The following is a 15,960-nucleotide window of genomic DNA, read 5'->3' on the forward strand; positions in this document are numbered from 1 at the left end:
GGGCATTGCTCATAAATCCATCACTTTGAACTCTGATTCGCATCTGGCAGCAGATTGGGGACATGTGCGGCGAGTCACACAGCATTTTATATGAGCTATACGGTTTTCCCCAGGCCAGTCACGTAGCAATGACATATCTGAGGTCTTTTTTTCGATATGGTTTTGAGAAGGAAGCGACACACCTTGAATAAGAATGAGCTGAGGAGAGTGAGGGGAGCTCCACAGCCAAAAGCTACTGATTAGTTTAATTATAATCTTGAGGTGGGACAGACTGTTCTGTGATAAAAACATTTGGTGCTGCAGGTCTCTGTGTGTGCATGAACTAAATGCCTCTGCTACTGGTTTTGTAGAGGACCAATAGCGGTGACAGAATTTGTAAGGGGGCTTCCAGTGCTTAGTTAGGCAGTAAAATGCATCAGCGTAAACAATAACACAGGTTTAAAAGCAAAATAATACAATGCAAATATGAAAAACATGACATCATGTATATTTCCTTAGCTGGAAAAAACAAGAAGAGTTGCCATTGTGTGGTCAGCGTATGGTCAGGACAGAGCTCAGCCTCAGCTGCTCAAACCTCCACTCTGCACCCTCTGGCATCCTGTGATCACCTCATGCGTACAGACACACTGATCGCAAACTGCACCCGTTCTCTCCACATCTAAAGGGACACAAATTCAAGTGCACTGCAGGGGAAATGTGACCAAATGTGAGACTTTGTATACATTATATATATTCATTCCACTTTTATGATACTCTTCAGAACATTCTATAGAGCTCTTAGACTATAACATAGGTAGGCTACGTCAATGCACAAATGGATGTCACAAATCGATTTGGGCAACTAAGGGCTGCATGCATATATATATATATATATATATATATATATATATATATATATATATATATATATATATATATATATATATATATATATATATATATGTATATATATAATGAAATCATTAGCTTCTGTTTCTCTGTATGCATCTGACTGTAAGAATGTCTTCTGGACACATGAAGGCGCCATTTCCATGCACATGGATGTTCTCTCGATCCTCTGGATGCTCTCAAAATAAAGGCTCTTACAAATCATGTGTCACATTGGCTCCACGATGAATATGCTAGTCACAGTTCCTCGTGTTTTCAGATTAGAAAATAAGCAGCACTTCCCTGGCCACGATTCTCCACAGCCCGCGTCTCCATTTGGATCACACGAGTTGTTATTCAGCAAGAATGGCACACCACAGCGGTTAAGGAGGCAGAGTATATTTATAGATTTTGAAACAGACCCCAGTCTTTATTCTGGCAGCTTTTTTATTTTTATTTTTTTTAAGTGGTGAGCTTCAGTATTTAAGTTGAACGCAGGTTGTGTTGCTCACAGTGCTCTCAGAGCCATCAGACTCCGTGTTGCTCTGTGCGCGCACGCTTTTGCATCCTCGGATTTCCATTACGCACGGGACAGCGCTCACATGCCTCCTGGAAGAGCTACCCTGTCAGATTGGAGCGGCGCGCAGCAGGAGCCTGTGTGACTGACCGCACTCAGAGCCGCCGTGAAACTCGAGCTTTCCCAACCTTTCTCACCTCATACTTCCCCTAGGATGGGCAAAGCGTGTGACTATTCTAAAGATCATGTCAGGACTCGCGTCCTCTGAGCCTCCTAGTATTCCACAGTCAGAGGAGTGTGGTTTCATGCGCAAATAAGTTCAAGACTCCCTCCCGTGAAGTCATTTTGCCTTTTTGGTTTGTGCTTCTTCTTCTTCTTCTTAATTTCAAATTTTCATCTGAACACTTGTAAGCCCACCATGGCAGCTGCATCCTGAGGAGGTGGTGGAGGAGATGGATGTAGAGGAGAAGGATGTGAACGGTTCGAGCTGTTTGCGGAATGAGAGCGACTGCGGGCTGAGCGCTACCTCGGCTGGAGTGTCCACTGCGCTGGCCAGCGTGCTGATCTTCACCATCGTGGTAGACATCCTGGGAAACGTCCTCGTCATCCTGTCCGTGTACAGGAACAAAAAGCTACGGAACCCAGGTGAGACGCACAGAGGATTGCAGGAAGTTATTCCTTATATTGATGCTAACTATTCAAAATAAAAGAACCCGTGTGAAAGGAAAAGATGATATGCAGAGATATTCTCATGATTTGCTCCCACTTTTTTCTTGGATGACAAATAATAGTCTCTTGTTAGTAAATGTTGGCAGTCATTACTAGTTTGTCGTGTCTCTCTGTAAATAAACTTGTAAAAGCTGTATAGTAGCCAATATTGTGTGGCATAGAAACACATGAGCAGTAATCGACCCACCTCCTCAGCCACAGGACAGACTGAGCAGTAAAGATCCTGAAACCCTACAGAGTTTATGGCATGAGAGGCAGCTGTGCAACAGATGCGTGGACACAGGAGCCTATTTTGCTTTGATTGACCGGATCTCGTGATTTTTTTTCCCTACTAAAAATTTAAAAAAAGTGCAGAATAGAACATCGAGATGTCCTGCAGAGGCTGACTACATATCAGAGAGCAACGCACGCGGTGCATCTGATACTCTGCTGTTTTTGAACTTAAAGGTCTGGAGGAGAAAGCAGCGTGCACCCAGGCAATTATACCCAGCAGCTCCGCGGCTCAAAGTAAAGCGAAGGACGCCCTCTGAGCCCGAGCGAAAAAACACAGTAAACCTTGCGATCACAACAAAATGCTAATGGAGCATGCTAATGAGGCAGCGGGATTAGGTCAGTGTTGGGGATAACAAGGCTTTAATTACAATTTCAAATACATTACATAACATACCCGTTTTACAGCAGCCCAAAGCCATTTTGGCAAGAAGTTGAGGATCCCAGAGAATAATTTGATTATCTGCTTGGCAAAGACAAATAAATAAATAATGGCACAGTCCACTGATCTCAAACAACAGGCCAGGACTAAATGGCCTGTTCAAGAGTCCACCTTGGGCTGGTGGACCATGCGCACTGCACTGATTACAGACCTCGCGCCGGTGTTCCCCTGCTCTAATTGGGCTTGCTGACATATCTAGTCACACGCGAGTCCTCCCCACAGTTGTGCTGCTCGGTTTGTTCGCATGTATGAATAGAAACCTGAAACTCCAGTGGAAGCTCAGAGCCCATCCTGCTATCGCTTTGCTTTTTTTTTTCCCACGTGTGTCCTTAAGTGACTGAAATTGTTGCTGCCGTTAGCCTATCAACAATCTCCTCTCTGTTCTTAACAAGCTATTTATAGGTTTGACTCGCTTTGTATGAATGTTTAATTGTACAGTTTCCAAAAGGGAAGCATGGATACAGCTAAAGAACAGCTGTAGCTTTATACACGGGCCCCTTCTTGTTTGCTTGTTTGCGCAGGGCCTGCATATACGATTTCATGCAGCGTCACTCTTTAGGCCTCGCAAGGAGTCTAAGTTTAAGGTTTACATACATATATAAAAGCACGCACTCAGATATAGATGTGTCAGGCGGGGTGCTGAAAACATCCTATCTCTCCATTACACATTATTCAGACAGCTGGTTCGCTTCCTCACACAGCAGCAGCAGGACCTTTCCGCTCTGTTTCATTTCAACACACTCGCTTTGCACGCTTCCTCGATATACCCCCCCCCCCCCCCCCCCCCACACACACACACACACACACACACACTCTCCACCATTTAACCCCTCAACACACACCCAAAAACAAAAAACAAACAGTCATGTACATGGAAGCACGAGGTTCACATTCTAAGTGCTGAAACATCTTGGGGGCGAGATCTGGTACCTTATGTCTCATTTGTATCAGGTTTCCAGGGGGTCTTTCAAAGTGCGCAAATGTAACAGGGCGTATCCACCAGATCCTCAAAGTGTACAGCATGGCACTTATAGGACTGCCAATGGGGTGTTAACACTACGCTTCTCCACTGGGGGTTAACCATACTAAAAATACACTCACAAAATGCTTTCGGGAGAGAGAAAGAGTAGTGCGGCACAGACAGAAAGAGAGAGAGCGAGAGCGAGAGAGAAAGAGGGTTGGAAAAAGAAAAGGATGAGAGGGAAGTAGATGGAGGAAGAGATCCCACGCTGCGCATGCGCGTGTAGTTTGCGCCCTGCCGTGCCGTGCGAACTCTAGGTCGTGTGTGTGTGTGTGTGTGTGTGTTGGGGGGGGGGGGGGGTAGTGAGAGTTGAAGATGGACTTGAGTTTTTGTTAAATCATGCATTGCACCCTCCTCAGCTGCTCCACAGTCATGAATAAAACCTACACTGTAAAAAAGGGCAGTGAAATTGACATAAAAACCATGTAAAACCCCTACAGAAATGTATAGTAAACCCCAAAACACAACTTTCCTGTTTCGATCACAGTGAATTATTGTAAACCTTTAAACAGAATGTTCCTGTTATATTTACAACATGAATGTGTGATTATAATCAAATTTATTGGTTAAAACTACAAATACTGTGAATAAAAACAGTGAAACACCGTAATACTCATAACCAAACAATCATGTTAATTTGACATGCAAATACTGTAAAAATCACAGTTTTAGTCAGTTTTTCTTAAAAACACATGACGTATATGTAAGTCACTTTACAACTGCATGGATGTACTGGGCCTACTTTTAACATGATTCATGAAATGATGCAAAGTCATGGATTGGACTAATAAAAATGTTTTCACAGAAGATGTCATTGTGAACCTGAGAGGTTGCCTCTCCATTTATAGGCTATATAAAAATATACAATTAAAATTGTTTACATCATGTTTTTTTCTTAAATCATTTGCAGCCTATTGTAGGGTAACCAATAAGAAATTATTATTTAACGACTAAGTAATGCTTCTGTCATAATGCTTGTATTCTTTATGTTTCTTTTAATTGCAATGTGATACTTAGACTAGAATACTTTTTTGGGTTAGGTCAGCAATGTCTCATTATTAAAGGCTAAACAAACTTACAGTGCCTCCCATAGGATCTCTATGGTGCCTCATCTCCACAGAGCTGTAAGCTACTTCAGGCCACTCACAGTTGCACTGAGCGCGCCTAATTTTGAATGTGCATCTGAAGCTCGTCTCTGATTGGATAATGACGTGAGGGCGGGAGGAGAAGAGCGCCTAGTTCACGACTATAGCTAACGAGCCAGCACGAGAGAGAAGACGGGAGAAGAAAACATCGAACTTTCAGCAACTACGTTGTTAGGACAAATTACAAACATACGATTTCAAGTGTTTTTTGAGGATCTGTGTTTGTTCGTCAGAAAGTCTGCACGGTAAGTTCAATATCTTGGCGACGTTTTTTCGAGATAAAAGCACCAGTTGATATTTAGACCAAGGCTCATAACCTAGCGCTAGCATGCTAGTTCAGCTGAAAAGCACAGGCAAACTTTAGAAATACTAAAAATGATCATCTGCGTCTTTTGTAAAAAGGTATTGGTCACATTAAGAGGCTATGTACTACATTGCAGAGTGCATAAGAATGAGCCTTGTTGTATTTTTAAATGTGTTGGCGCCAATTGCAGCCAAACATTCACCACGTACTCTGCTTTCAAGGGGCATTTTTATCGTGTGCACAATGCACCTGCACTTCAAGCTACTCCTAAAGCTCTTGTTGCAGATTTAAAATGTGCAGTTTCATTATGTGCCCGCCATTTTCAAACAGTGAAAGAGCTAGTGTCTCACTTAAATGATCATATTGCAGGGGGCAGGTCTGTGTCATGTCCAGTAAGTGGTTGTAAGCATATGTTTACAAAAAAGTCATCATTTACTTCTCACATGTGTAGGAAGCATAAAGCTTGTTCCCCAGATGGTATTGATGACATGTACAAGGAATCTCGTCCTCAGCCCCCAAATGACAGTACAGAATATTCAGAAAACACACATGAAACCATGGCATCTGCTAGTTCAGCCAGTGATATGCCAGAGAAGGATAGTCATTCTTATCTCAGAAACATGTGTCTCTTTTACCTTAAACAGCTACTCAGCTACTTTGAAGAGAAGGAGGAGTCCATGCTTCTCTGTGTTGAAGATACATGTCTGGCAGATGAGGTACAACTGGAGCAAGTGCCTCTGACACCCACTATTATCATGTGTGGTAAGTCTGTTTCATAGCTCTCTCTCTCTCTCTTTTTTTTTTAAGTGCATTTTTTATAGAATGTCATGTGACTGCCGTGTTTATTGATATAACCTGTTAAATAATTTCTTCACAGGACAGTCCTGCTATTCCTCAAGAAGATACATGCTGAGTGTTGATCGGCACCTCGTCAGCACAAACATATCCTCCTTCATTTCTGCACTGTGCCTCATGTTCGGGAGCTACTACAATTTCAACATCCATTATCCATCTGAGCTGGCTTCCACTTTAGAGTTTCTTCAGAGGTGAACAAATATGGCTTTGTTATTTCTCATAACTGAGACTCTGGGATCTGGAGTCTGGCTTTGATGTGGTTCGAGTCCAGGTCTGGCTCTGAGTCTCGGTCGGCTTTGGAGCCGGTTTCAGTTGTTTTTTCTGTTTTTTGTTGTTGTTTTTTTTGTTTGTTTGGTTTTTTAAAATACATTAACAGTCTGAATCTGGGTCCAAGCCTGGCCGAGACTCAGGGCTAGACCAAGCGTCAACTGACGTCTGACTACCTATAACCTTTGCTTTGGATTTTAACAATGCTAAAGTGTGACATATCACTGCAGAAGACACTCGTGAAGGGTGCCAATACTTTTGACCATGCATTGTTCACTTCCCCACAGCATTTTGGTTATACTTTGTCTTGAACGTGGTCATGGCCATGACTGTATATATATGTATATACTTAATTTTTACTTACTTTGTATGTGTATTTTAACTGATCAATTATAAAAATGCTTAATAAACTTTTATATGATTGTTATTTTACAGGTGTTTCTTCTCCATAAACCCAGAAAAAGGAACCAAAGTAGAGAACAAAAACTCAAAGCGTCGTCTCAGTGTGAACCCTCGAGTCCTCACCCTGATTTAGGATCTCGCCGACCACGAGTGGCGCTAAGCCTAAATCTTGACTCTCTGTGGACTGTTAGTTTTACTTTGTTAATTTTGTTCCACAATGTGTACTGGAACCTTTTACTGGTCGAATGCATGAAGCCAATTCATGAAGATGTTCTTTCTTTGTAGGAATGTTCTTTATTTACATAAGAAAAGAAAAAAAACAACATGCTGCTACTGCAGTGTTTCTAGACCACATGTGTAGGTTTGTTTCACCACGTGGTTTTGCTGATGTTTTCTGACCAGGGCCATGGTTGTGGTGACAGCAGGGTGCGTGTTGCGTTGCACGGTGATTATGATCATTTTTGGCACAATATGTGTTTTTTGTTTTAAAGTCTTAACAGGTTATTTAACTTTTTCTGGTGGAGGGTCTAACAAATGCTTGTTTCATGAACATGGTTCTTGCTTTGCAGGAATGTTCCACAGCTTTTATAGCCTATATTTTGATTGAATTGTGTAGTTGCTGTGTGCCTTGCATATTGTGTTAGTTGGAAAAATGGATCCATTTGCTGTCATTTTGCTAATGTGGCTGCAAAATAAATTTCCCAAAAGTGATATTTTCCTCTCTTGTGTTTTCTCATGTGTATTTTTGCATGTTTGGGTGTAGGCGTAGCAGTAAGAAATTTGCTGGGTTATGGTTAAAATTTTACATTAAAACATATAATATTCAGCATAGATTTTATGTATAATTTACAGAGCAGCTCCATTTAATATGCACAGTTTCACCGTAGTTCTACCATTTTAAATTAGTTCTTTGTACGATATTTCCCTGTTAATTTTGCAGTTTATGGATCCACAAAAAGCATTTATTACTTGTAAAAGATACAGGAAATAGTGTATTTATATATCACATCTATGTGTGAAATTAACTTCTTTTTCCTGTAGATTTAACAGTTTTAATCTGAGATTCATTCACTGTAAATCAATTTACAAGTTGCATCTGTAAAGCGTTTTTACAGGAAGTCCCTGGTAACCCCAGCTGCCAGGGTTTTCCTGTAAAAACAGCACGTTTTTTTTTTTTACAGTGTAGACACTTCAGCGTCCACAGGAGTAGGGGTGGGTGGGTTTAATTGAGTCAGTGGACTTGAGTGACTCAAACCAGAACCCAATTCAAATTGACAGCACAGATCCACGGAGAATATCACTTAGCACGCTCCATTAAACATGCCCCCCGAGCAGATGATATTAAGTTTTCCAGCATGGTCGTGGGGCATTGTTAGATTATTTTAATCATCTTGCTAAGCCACACCTGGAAATGTAATCTCATATTTGCAGCTCATCCATCTCGGACAGGAAGAGGCTTCTTTAAAATGACCACTTTTCACCCTACCTTGAAATCCTGTTGCACTGGACGATGTTTGTGTACCAGTGATCCTCTTTTATGCCCTTTTCAACTCCAGGCTGCTGCGTTTTTTCCTATCTCAGACATACGGCCTGTGATTGGTAGATGGGCTCTGGCGATGATGATGATGATGATGATGATGGTTTTGACCAGGCTCATAGCGGGCTGTATCACCAAAAGGCAGCTCATGTCAGTTTAATGTTAAGTTTCATTCTGGGGCCTCTCTGGCCAGAAAAGCCTCACGAAAACGAGGTCACGAAGTCGCCACTACTAATTCATCAGCGCCCGTGTCCTTGCCAAAAGGTTATTCTTGCTTATTTATGATTACGACTTACTAAGTTGAATGCAATTATATTCGGGGTATGCTCTGGCAGTAATAAGCCTTGCGTTGCTGACGTTCAGATGGATTCAGGCACTGCCAAACCCTTCTGCATGTCTTGGTGAATTCCTCAGAAGGTGTATAAATATAGTCGGGTGAATTAAAGCTTAGTAAATCAAGTTTCCAGTATGAGCAGTGAGAGTGATGGGGTACAGATGGTGGATTTGAAATAGGAACACGCACCCCAGAGATTCACATGCGTAGCAGTGAGATTGAAAACCAAATCGACCGGCAGCCCTTTTTTGTTTTGTCTTGCGGTTTGTTTGCTTGCGTTTGCCCGCATCTTCATAATGTAACTCTGTATTGCTCCAGCTTCACCCCCCCCCCCCCCGACACATACACACACTCTCTTTTTTAAAAAAAAAATATATATATATATATTGTTTTATTTCCCACGTTGTTTTACTACTCTGAACCGCCAGGTTGGAACGAAGCGATGACAAATATCCAGTTTCTCTCTGACACTGTGCCCTGTGATGCGCTGTTTCAATTTATGTTTCATTCACCAGAAAAATATGACAGAGTCTCACACTGGGGAAATTCACTGGGCGGTTGCGCGGCTTTCTCGGGACAGAAGTCTCAGTTAATCTGATGCAACATTTCGCTTGTTTCACAAGTTTTTTGTGCGCGCATAGTGCAAAATCAGATCACTGCAGAGCGAGCGGTGTAGGACAAGTCGAAGGCTGCGTGTCAGCTGTCCCTAATGGCCTGTAACCAATTAGCATTCAGGTTAAGGTCTATTCAACACTTGGTAATTATAGCTCCCAAAGACGTCGACTCCGTTCTCGTATCCGTGTGTGAACATCTCTGTTTGACAGAGCGGTCTTGAGTGCTGTGAGTTTGGGTGTCATGAGCATCATCGCCGGCCAAGTCGGTTAATTAAACCGAGGTAGAGAGGTAATGGTTCGTCCAGGGTTTGAATAATCGATGCCAACAAAACAGAGACAGTCATCTGGCCGCTCCACAGCGATCCTCTCAACGGTGTTTTAGCACTTACCTCATCCTCCTGATGATAAGCGAGTAAGAGGGTTCAGCCAGAGTGAGCTGGCCGGACCGTGCCCCGTCCAGCCGGCGCGCACACACACACACACACACACACACACACACACACACACACACACACACACACACACACACACACACACACACACGGAGGAGCCATGTCAACGAGGAATCAAACCTCTGCACAATGACAAGAGCACAGAGCGAGCACTGGGAGCATCACAAATGCAATCTGACAGATTTGCCCACTGAGCTGACTCAAGGATGAAGAACAAATGCGTTTTATTTTTGTCCCAGCAGGCTTGAGCGACGGCTGGTGCCGTTTTAGTGACTTGGAAAATTGACTTGTCTGTAAAAACTCCAGATCGGCGGGAAATGGTGAACTCAACCATCTGATTTTCTTCTTCATGAAACTTTAAATATTCTGTGCCCCTGTTTGTTTTGTCTGCTTCGTTAGCACACCGTTTGAATAAAGTTCCAGGAGTGAAATGAAATTAGACCGGTTGCTAAACAACATAACGCAGCCATGTTGGCGTGCAGAGATTACAACAGGACCTGAATGCGGATTGATGGCCACATATGTTTCAAATCCACTTCCAGCGCTGTTGTTTCAGCTGTTGCCTGAGCAAGCAAGAGCTTTGCTCCTTTTACATTCTGGCTTCATAAGTTGTCACTCAGCATTTTAACATACACTAAAGCGCTTAATCTCTAAAAAAGATGGACCAACTCGATCTATTGGCTGCAAAACAACAGCTTTATGTTGTCCTTAACATATTGCACATTTACTCTAACCTCACACAAGGTTAATCCCTATTTTGCAAAACCAACACAATTGCGTTATGGCGCCAGCGTATCTTGTTCTTATCTGTCTTCTTATCTGACTTTACAATTTGATTTATTGTTTTATTCTTCCCCACCCAGAACAGCTGCACTGTAACAACATCACATGTCATTTTCTATAACTCATTTCATCTGAGGAGATCCAGTGTCACACCAGAATCAGCTCTGACCTCGGGAGGATGGGGGCTTGTTTGGATATAATCGGACCCCGAAACCACCCGCGTCCTTGTTGATATGTACTTTAACTGCGTTCTAAGTATGTGACTGCATTTTCCCAGGAGCGAGGAAGCATTATTATACTGCGAAGAGCATATTATTGGGATGGACCTGCCCATAGGGAGATAACTTTTTGCTCACACTAGCTAAATTGACTAAATCTGGGCTTAATCAAAGTACAGGACAAAATAGGTTGAGCTGATGATGGGGCTCCATGAAAAGTCAGTTATAATTTGTCTTTGCAAGGGACATGAGTATCCAGAGAATTCACCGAATATTTGTTAAAATAAAAACTATATATACTAGGGAATGTCTTGCTAGTACAGCTTTGGACCCTATTTTGTCTTAAGAATTGTTTTAATGCTTTGTGGCATAGATTCAACAAGGTTCTGGAACATTTTAGTTTTAGAGATTTTAGTTCATATTGACATGATAGCGCCACAGATTCAGGATAGAAATCCCCTGTTCCACAAAGGTGGTTTGCTGGATTGAGCTCTAGTGACCAGTTGAGATGACTTGAGCTTTGTGACATGGAACGTTGTGGCTGGGAGCAGCCTTTGGAAGATGGCACACTGTGCTCATAACGAGAAAGACATGGCTAGCAACGATAATCAGGTAGGCTGTGGTATTTTGATGATTTTCAGTTGGCACTAAAGGGCACTAAGTGTGTCAAGAAATAATTCCCCACACCACTACACCAACACCATCAAAATCATTAAAATTGCCTTTCTTTTCCATTCTGATGCTTGAACGTCAGCAGCTTTCTTGACCATGTCTAAATGTGTAGATGTAGTTGCTGCCATTGACCATATATTTATATTTATGAGCATATGAACAGGTGTGCCTAATATAATGACCAATAAGTGCCAATTAGGAAATATTGCAGTGTGACAAATTTCACAGCAATCAGCTTCCTAGTAGTTAAAATATTTTTCCAGCTGGACCCATTTAGACCGCTCGTCTACACCTAGCAGCATTAGCATACACAGAGAATTCAGTATGGGCCTGGATCCAGATTGGGGCAATAAAAAATAATGTAGTATGAAAAGGATGTAGAGATTCTTGCTCCCAGCTCATGAAATACTAACATCAGGATCATGTTTTCATGCATGAAGGGTTATACCCCTTAAGCATTAACTCCCAGTGCACCTGGATACCTCTCTAGCTAGGTTTCCTAACATGGGGAATGTGCAAAAACCAGATGCATGTATCGCTGCTTTTATGCACTTTTATTTGACTTTGGTTGTGAATTTGACCTTTTCTATCACTCTTTGTTTGGCTAAAATGCTAAAACTACATGGTTAGATTAAGGAGAAAAACCCTGTTTACTGATGAAACACATTATTAATCAAGGGAAAGTCACAGTCAAGCCTCCACTGTCCCAATAAGCAAAGTTACAAACATGATCCTGCATATTTTACCTTCTCTTTTGGTCACATTTTGTCAGTTTTCATAACCTCCTTTTTTTTCTTTTTCTTTAGGCAACATCTTTGTGGTGAGTTTGTCTGTGGCAGACCTGGTGGTGGCGCTGTACCCCTATCCACTGGTCCTGACAGCCATCTTTCACAATGACTGGACTATGGGTGACCTGCACTGCCAGGTCAGCGGCTTCATCATGGGCCTCAGTGTTATCGGCTCCATTTTCAACATCACGGCTATCGCCATCAATCGCTACTGCTACATCTGCCACAGTCTCCACTACGATCGTCTGTATAGCCTGAGGAACACGCTCTGCTACCTGGGTCTTACTTGGCTACTCACCGCCATTGCCACTATTCCCAACTTCTTCGTCGGCTCACTGCAGTACGACCCTCGCATCTACTCCTGCACCTTTGCTCAGACCGTTAGCTCATACTATACTATCTCCGTGGTGATTATTCATTTTCTGATCCCTCTGCTGGTGGTGTCCTACTGCTACATGAGGATATGGGTGCTCGTCATTCAGGTGAAACACCGAGTTAAACCGGAGCAAAGGACCAAACTGAAACCTAGTGATGTGAGGAACTTCCTGACTATGTTTATGGTGTTTGTCTTGTTTGCCGTGTGCTGGGCCCCCCTGAACCTCATAGGCCTGGCTGTAGCCATAAATCCTCCGAAGGTTGCACCCAACATACCCGAGTGGCTTTTTGTCACAAGCTACTTTATGGCGTACTTCAACAGCTGCCTCAATGCCATCATATATGGACTGCTCAACCAAAATTTCCGCAAAGAGTACAAGACCATTCTCCTCGCTCTTTGCGTTCCTCGTTTGCTCCTCACGGAAACTTCAAGATGTGCCACAGAGGGACTGAAGAGCAAGCCTTCACCAGCTATAACAAACAATAATGTGGCGGAGATAGATGTATGAACTTTTACCGGGAACGTGGGTGTGTCCTGTGATTCACAGAGTGCCTTTTCAGGATCTGTTTCTTTTTCATGTTGTAAAGATGCATTTGTGTTTGGTGAGGACACTGCTGCCATCATATTCCTTCCAGCTTGCTGGACACTTTGCACTCCTGTTGAGAACAAACATCGATTGTATAATTATAAGTATTTTGTGTTCAATAGTGAGTTTCAAGACAGATTAACAAACTGGGAGGAAAAAGTGCAGAAAGAACAAATTACTGGGAACATTCAGACTGTATATAGTGGCCAGCTGTGAAAATTATTTTCTTAAATTCTCAAAATCTTTCACGAACACTTAAGGTCCGATACTCTTTGGGTGAGGGACCTACTTTTAAAGCCAAGTCCCAGCATGTGTATATCACGTGTACGAGAATGACTCACTGCCTATTTGCACAGAACAATTACGAGTATGTCAGCACCATGGTGATAATGAAATAAATGTATTTTCTATGGCCACAGTGTCTTTGGGGTCTTAAATACAGTAATAATTATAGAAAAGCCTCAAGGTTTTATTTTCATTCAATAGAATCCTTAATCTAATTTTAGGTTTAAACAGAAGCTGTTTTATGGATCAATTACCAAAGACTTAATGCTCTTATTTGGATGGTAGTGACTCAAGAGTATTAAAACTGGGGCAGGTGCCAATTCCAAAACACATTTCAGTTTCAGTCTAACTCAAACCTCGTATTTCTTCTTCAGCCTGAGTGAGCATCTCAGCCTCAGTTTCACTGGCTTATTAATTCACCGTGATGCTGTTTCACCCTTGGGTTCATCTTCTGAGCAATGACGCGGTGGAACAAATTTTGGAAGCTTTTCTTCCGGTTATAATTGAAGAAATGAGGGGGGAAAGCAAGTATATCACAATGGGTTTTTATTTGTTAATGCAACAAAGCATGTCTTGTTGTTTGAAAAACATTCTCTCATAGCTTTTTGGCAGATCTTTGTCAAACACGACTGTTTATTAACTATTTCTAACCATTGCATTCATATGCCTATCAGACTAGGACATTTAAAGCTCTGGGCATCGCCCTTTAGACCCTAAATGATTTAAAGATTGGGGAGACTGTGCAATGAGGAAGAACAAATGGTAAACAAAGCTAGGCTTCTTCTTTATAAAACGCCTGGGGGACCTGATAAGCATCAGGAAAGAGGAGATGTAGTTCGTGATAGTGCAAGGGTGCCTGAGCACATGTCACCCCAGCCAAGATGAGCTCTGACAGCCTCCCAGCACAACTTCCACCCAGCAAACAAACTCTGAGCAGTTCACCTCACAGGGAGGCTCCGAGATGTCAATGTGACACATTTTTGATATGATGCACTGTTACTGGAATATTAAAGAAATTACACATGTGTAGCTCGGTATTTGTAAATATCACCGGCATGTTTCACATTTATCTACAGGTCGACTGTCCAGCTTTTGCATTCTGCTGTGCTTTGAGGCAGCTAACCTTGAATAGTTTTCCTGATGTCTGACTAATTTAAATCGTCAGTGGAGGATTACAGATGCAGAAATAGGAATCTGAATTCACGAGGGATGTTGGCTCAGCACTCAAGCTGTCTTACAGAGCCAGGCGGCGTCAACTCGCTCAGGAGCAGCAAAATGACACAAAACTGTTCAATTCTGCTTCTAACAAATCAGTGTGTGTGATGTGGAAGAAAAGAAGCAGGCCACATGGCAGCGCAAGGTCGGCCACAGATGAGTGACTAAAGGGGCTTGAGGGGAAATGACAGCATTCACTACGGAACCAAAGAGTCACAGACGGATGGCTTGGTCACCCTTCTTCCCTCTGCTTTCACCTTCTACTTTTCATTCTCTGCTTTTTCTGCTCCTTTGAACCTGTGCTGTTTATTTTCTCTTCTTGTCCCCTAAGGCGTCTTATAATAGTGTCACATTTTGTTTGAAACAAAAGGTTAATAAAGAGAGAGCGCTTAAAGAAGAAAGGTTGATCACTGCGTCACACTGGTTAGCCAATTATGCATCACATCACTGTTAAAGAGCAAGGCAAATACCCAAGATTTTTTTGTTTAAATCAATTTGCAGATTTTGCTCACTGTGACATAAACAAAGTGCATCACCAGGCAATCTCTGTCCATCAAAATGAGACACAGTTACAGGAGTGTGAAAAAGTCTTGAGTCATTTGTTTTCATTTTATGAGAAACATGTGAAACAGGTACATGGAAATACAGTACATAAGACAAAAGTAGCGTTTATACAATTTAACAAACTTGAAAGTCAGTACTGGTATGACCACCTTTATTCTTCAACACCGCCTGAACTCTCTTAGGCAATCTCTCTTGTAATTTCTTGAAATAGTCTCCAGGAATAGTTCTCCAGGCTTCTTGAAGGACATTCAAAGCTCTTCTTTGGGTGTTGGCTGACCTTTGTTCTGTTCTCTGTCAGGATGATCCTACACTGCTTCATTAATGTTGAGGTCCAGGCTCTGGGGAGGCCAATCCATGGCCTCTTGTCACTGATTTTCAGTCCAGTTCTTGTGTAATTTGGCATGCCTCAGCCTTTTCTCCCTGCCCCTCTTATTGAAGACTGGCATCTGGACAGACGCCTTTCCCTTGAGACCATTTCTGATGAGGCTTCAGCGAACAGTAGGTGGATCAGCTGAACGGTCCTTTGCAGGATTTTTCGTATTTGTGAAAGACATGACTTTCAGATACTGCTCATCTGCTGGATGTAGGTTTTTTTTTCCTGACACTTCTTTCATCCTCCACTTGTCCAGTTTCCTCAAATCTTTTAAGCACACACTTCACACATGCTGAGATATGCCACAGTTTTTGGCTAATAGCTCTTTGGGAATCACCTTGTTG

The 15,960-nt window shown here is 42.3% G+C and overlaps 2 protein-coding genes across 2 annotated transcripts; both read left to right on the plus strand.

Moving 5' to 3' along the window:
* Nucleotides 1–1,643: 1,643 nt before the first annotated feature.
* mtnr1c (melatonin receptor 1C) lies at nt 1,644–13,516 on the plus strand. Its single transcript, XM_085422218.1, has 2 exons — nt 1,644–2,029; nt 12,236–13,516. Exons 1-2 carry the CDS (start codon nt 1,837–1,839, stop codon nt 13,099–13,101), a joined length of 1,059 nt encoding a protein of 352 aa, XP_085278344.1. The 5' UTR covers nt 1,644–1,836; the 3' UTR covers nt 13,102–13,516.
* LOC146677439 (uncharacterized) lies at nt 5,258–7,895 on the plus strand. Its single transcript, XM_085422230.1, has 3 exons — nt 5,258–6,057; nt 6,173–6,341; nt 6,853–7,895. Exons 1-3 carry the CDS (start codon nt 5,367–5,369, stop codon nt 6,950–6,952), a joined length of 960 nt encoding a protein of 319 aa, XP_085278356.1. The 5' UTR covers nt 5,258–5,366; the 3' UTR covers nt 6,953–7,895.
* Nucleotides 13,517–15,960: the final 2,444 nt, after the last annotated feature.

This window comes from Rhamphochromis longiceps, linkage group LG2 (genome assembly GCF_057381845.1).
Source record: "Rhamphochromis longiceps isolate RC_006_pf linkage group LG2, R_longiceps_female_GT1.1, whole genome shotgun sequence".
Classification (NCBI taxonomy): Eukaryota; Metazoa; Chordata; class Actinopteri; order Cichliformes; family Cichlidae; genus Rhamphochromis; species Rhamphochromis longiceps.

Excerpts from the sequence above, each read along its gene's own strand:
- mtnr1c (XM_085422218.1), top strand. The coding sequence starts at position 1,837 with ATGGATGTAGAGGAGAAGGATGTGAACGGTTCGAGCTGTTTGCGGAAT. Across the intron at positions 2,030-12,235 it reads CAAAAAGCTACGGAACCCAG|GCAACATCTTTGTGGTGAGT; the intron begins GTGAGACGCACA and ends CTTTTTCTTTAG.
- LOC146677439 (XM_085422230.1), top strand. The coding sequence starts at position 5,367 with ATGATCATCTGCGTCTTTTGTAAAAAGGTATTGGTCACATTAAGAGGC. Across the intron at positions 6,058-6,172 it reads ACCCACTATTATCATGTGTG|GACAGTCCTGCTATTCCTCA; the intron begins GTAAGTCTGTTT and ends ATTTCTTCACAG. Across the intron at positions 6,342-6,852 it reads ACTTTAGAGTTTCTTCAGAG|GTGTTTCTTCTCCATAAACC; the intron begins GTGAACAAATAT and ends GTTATTTTACAG.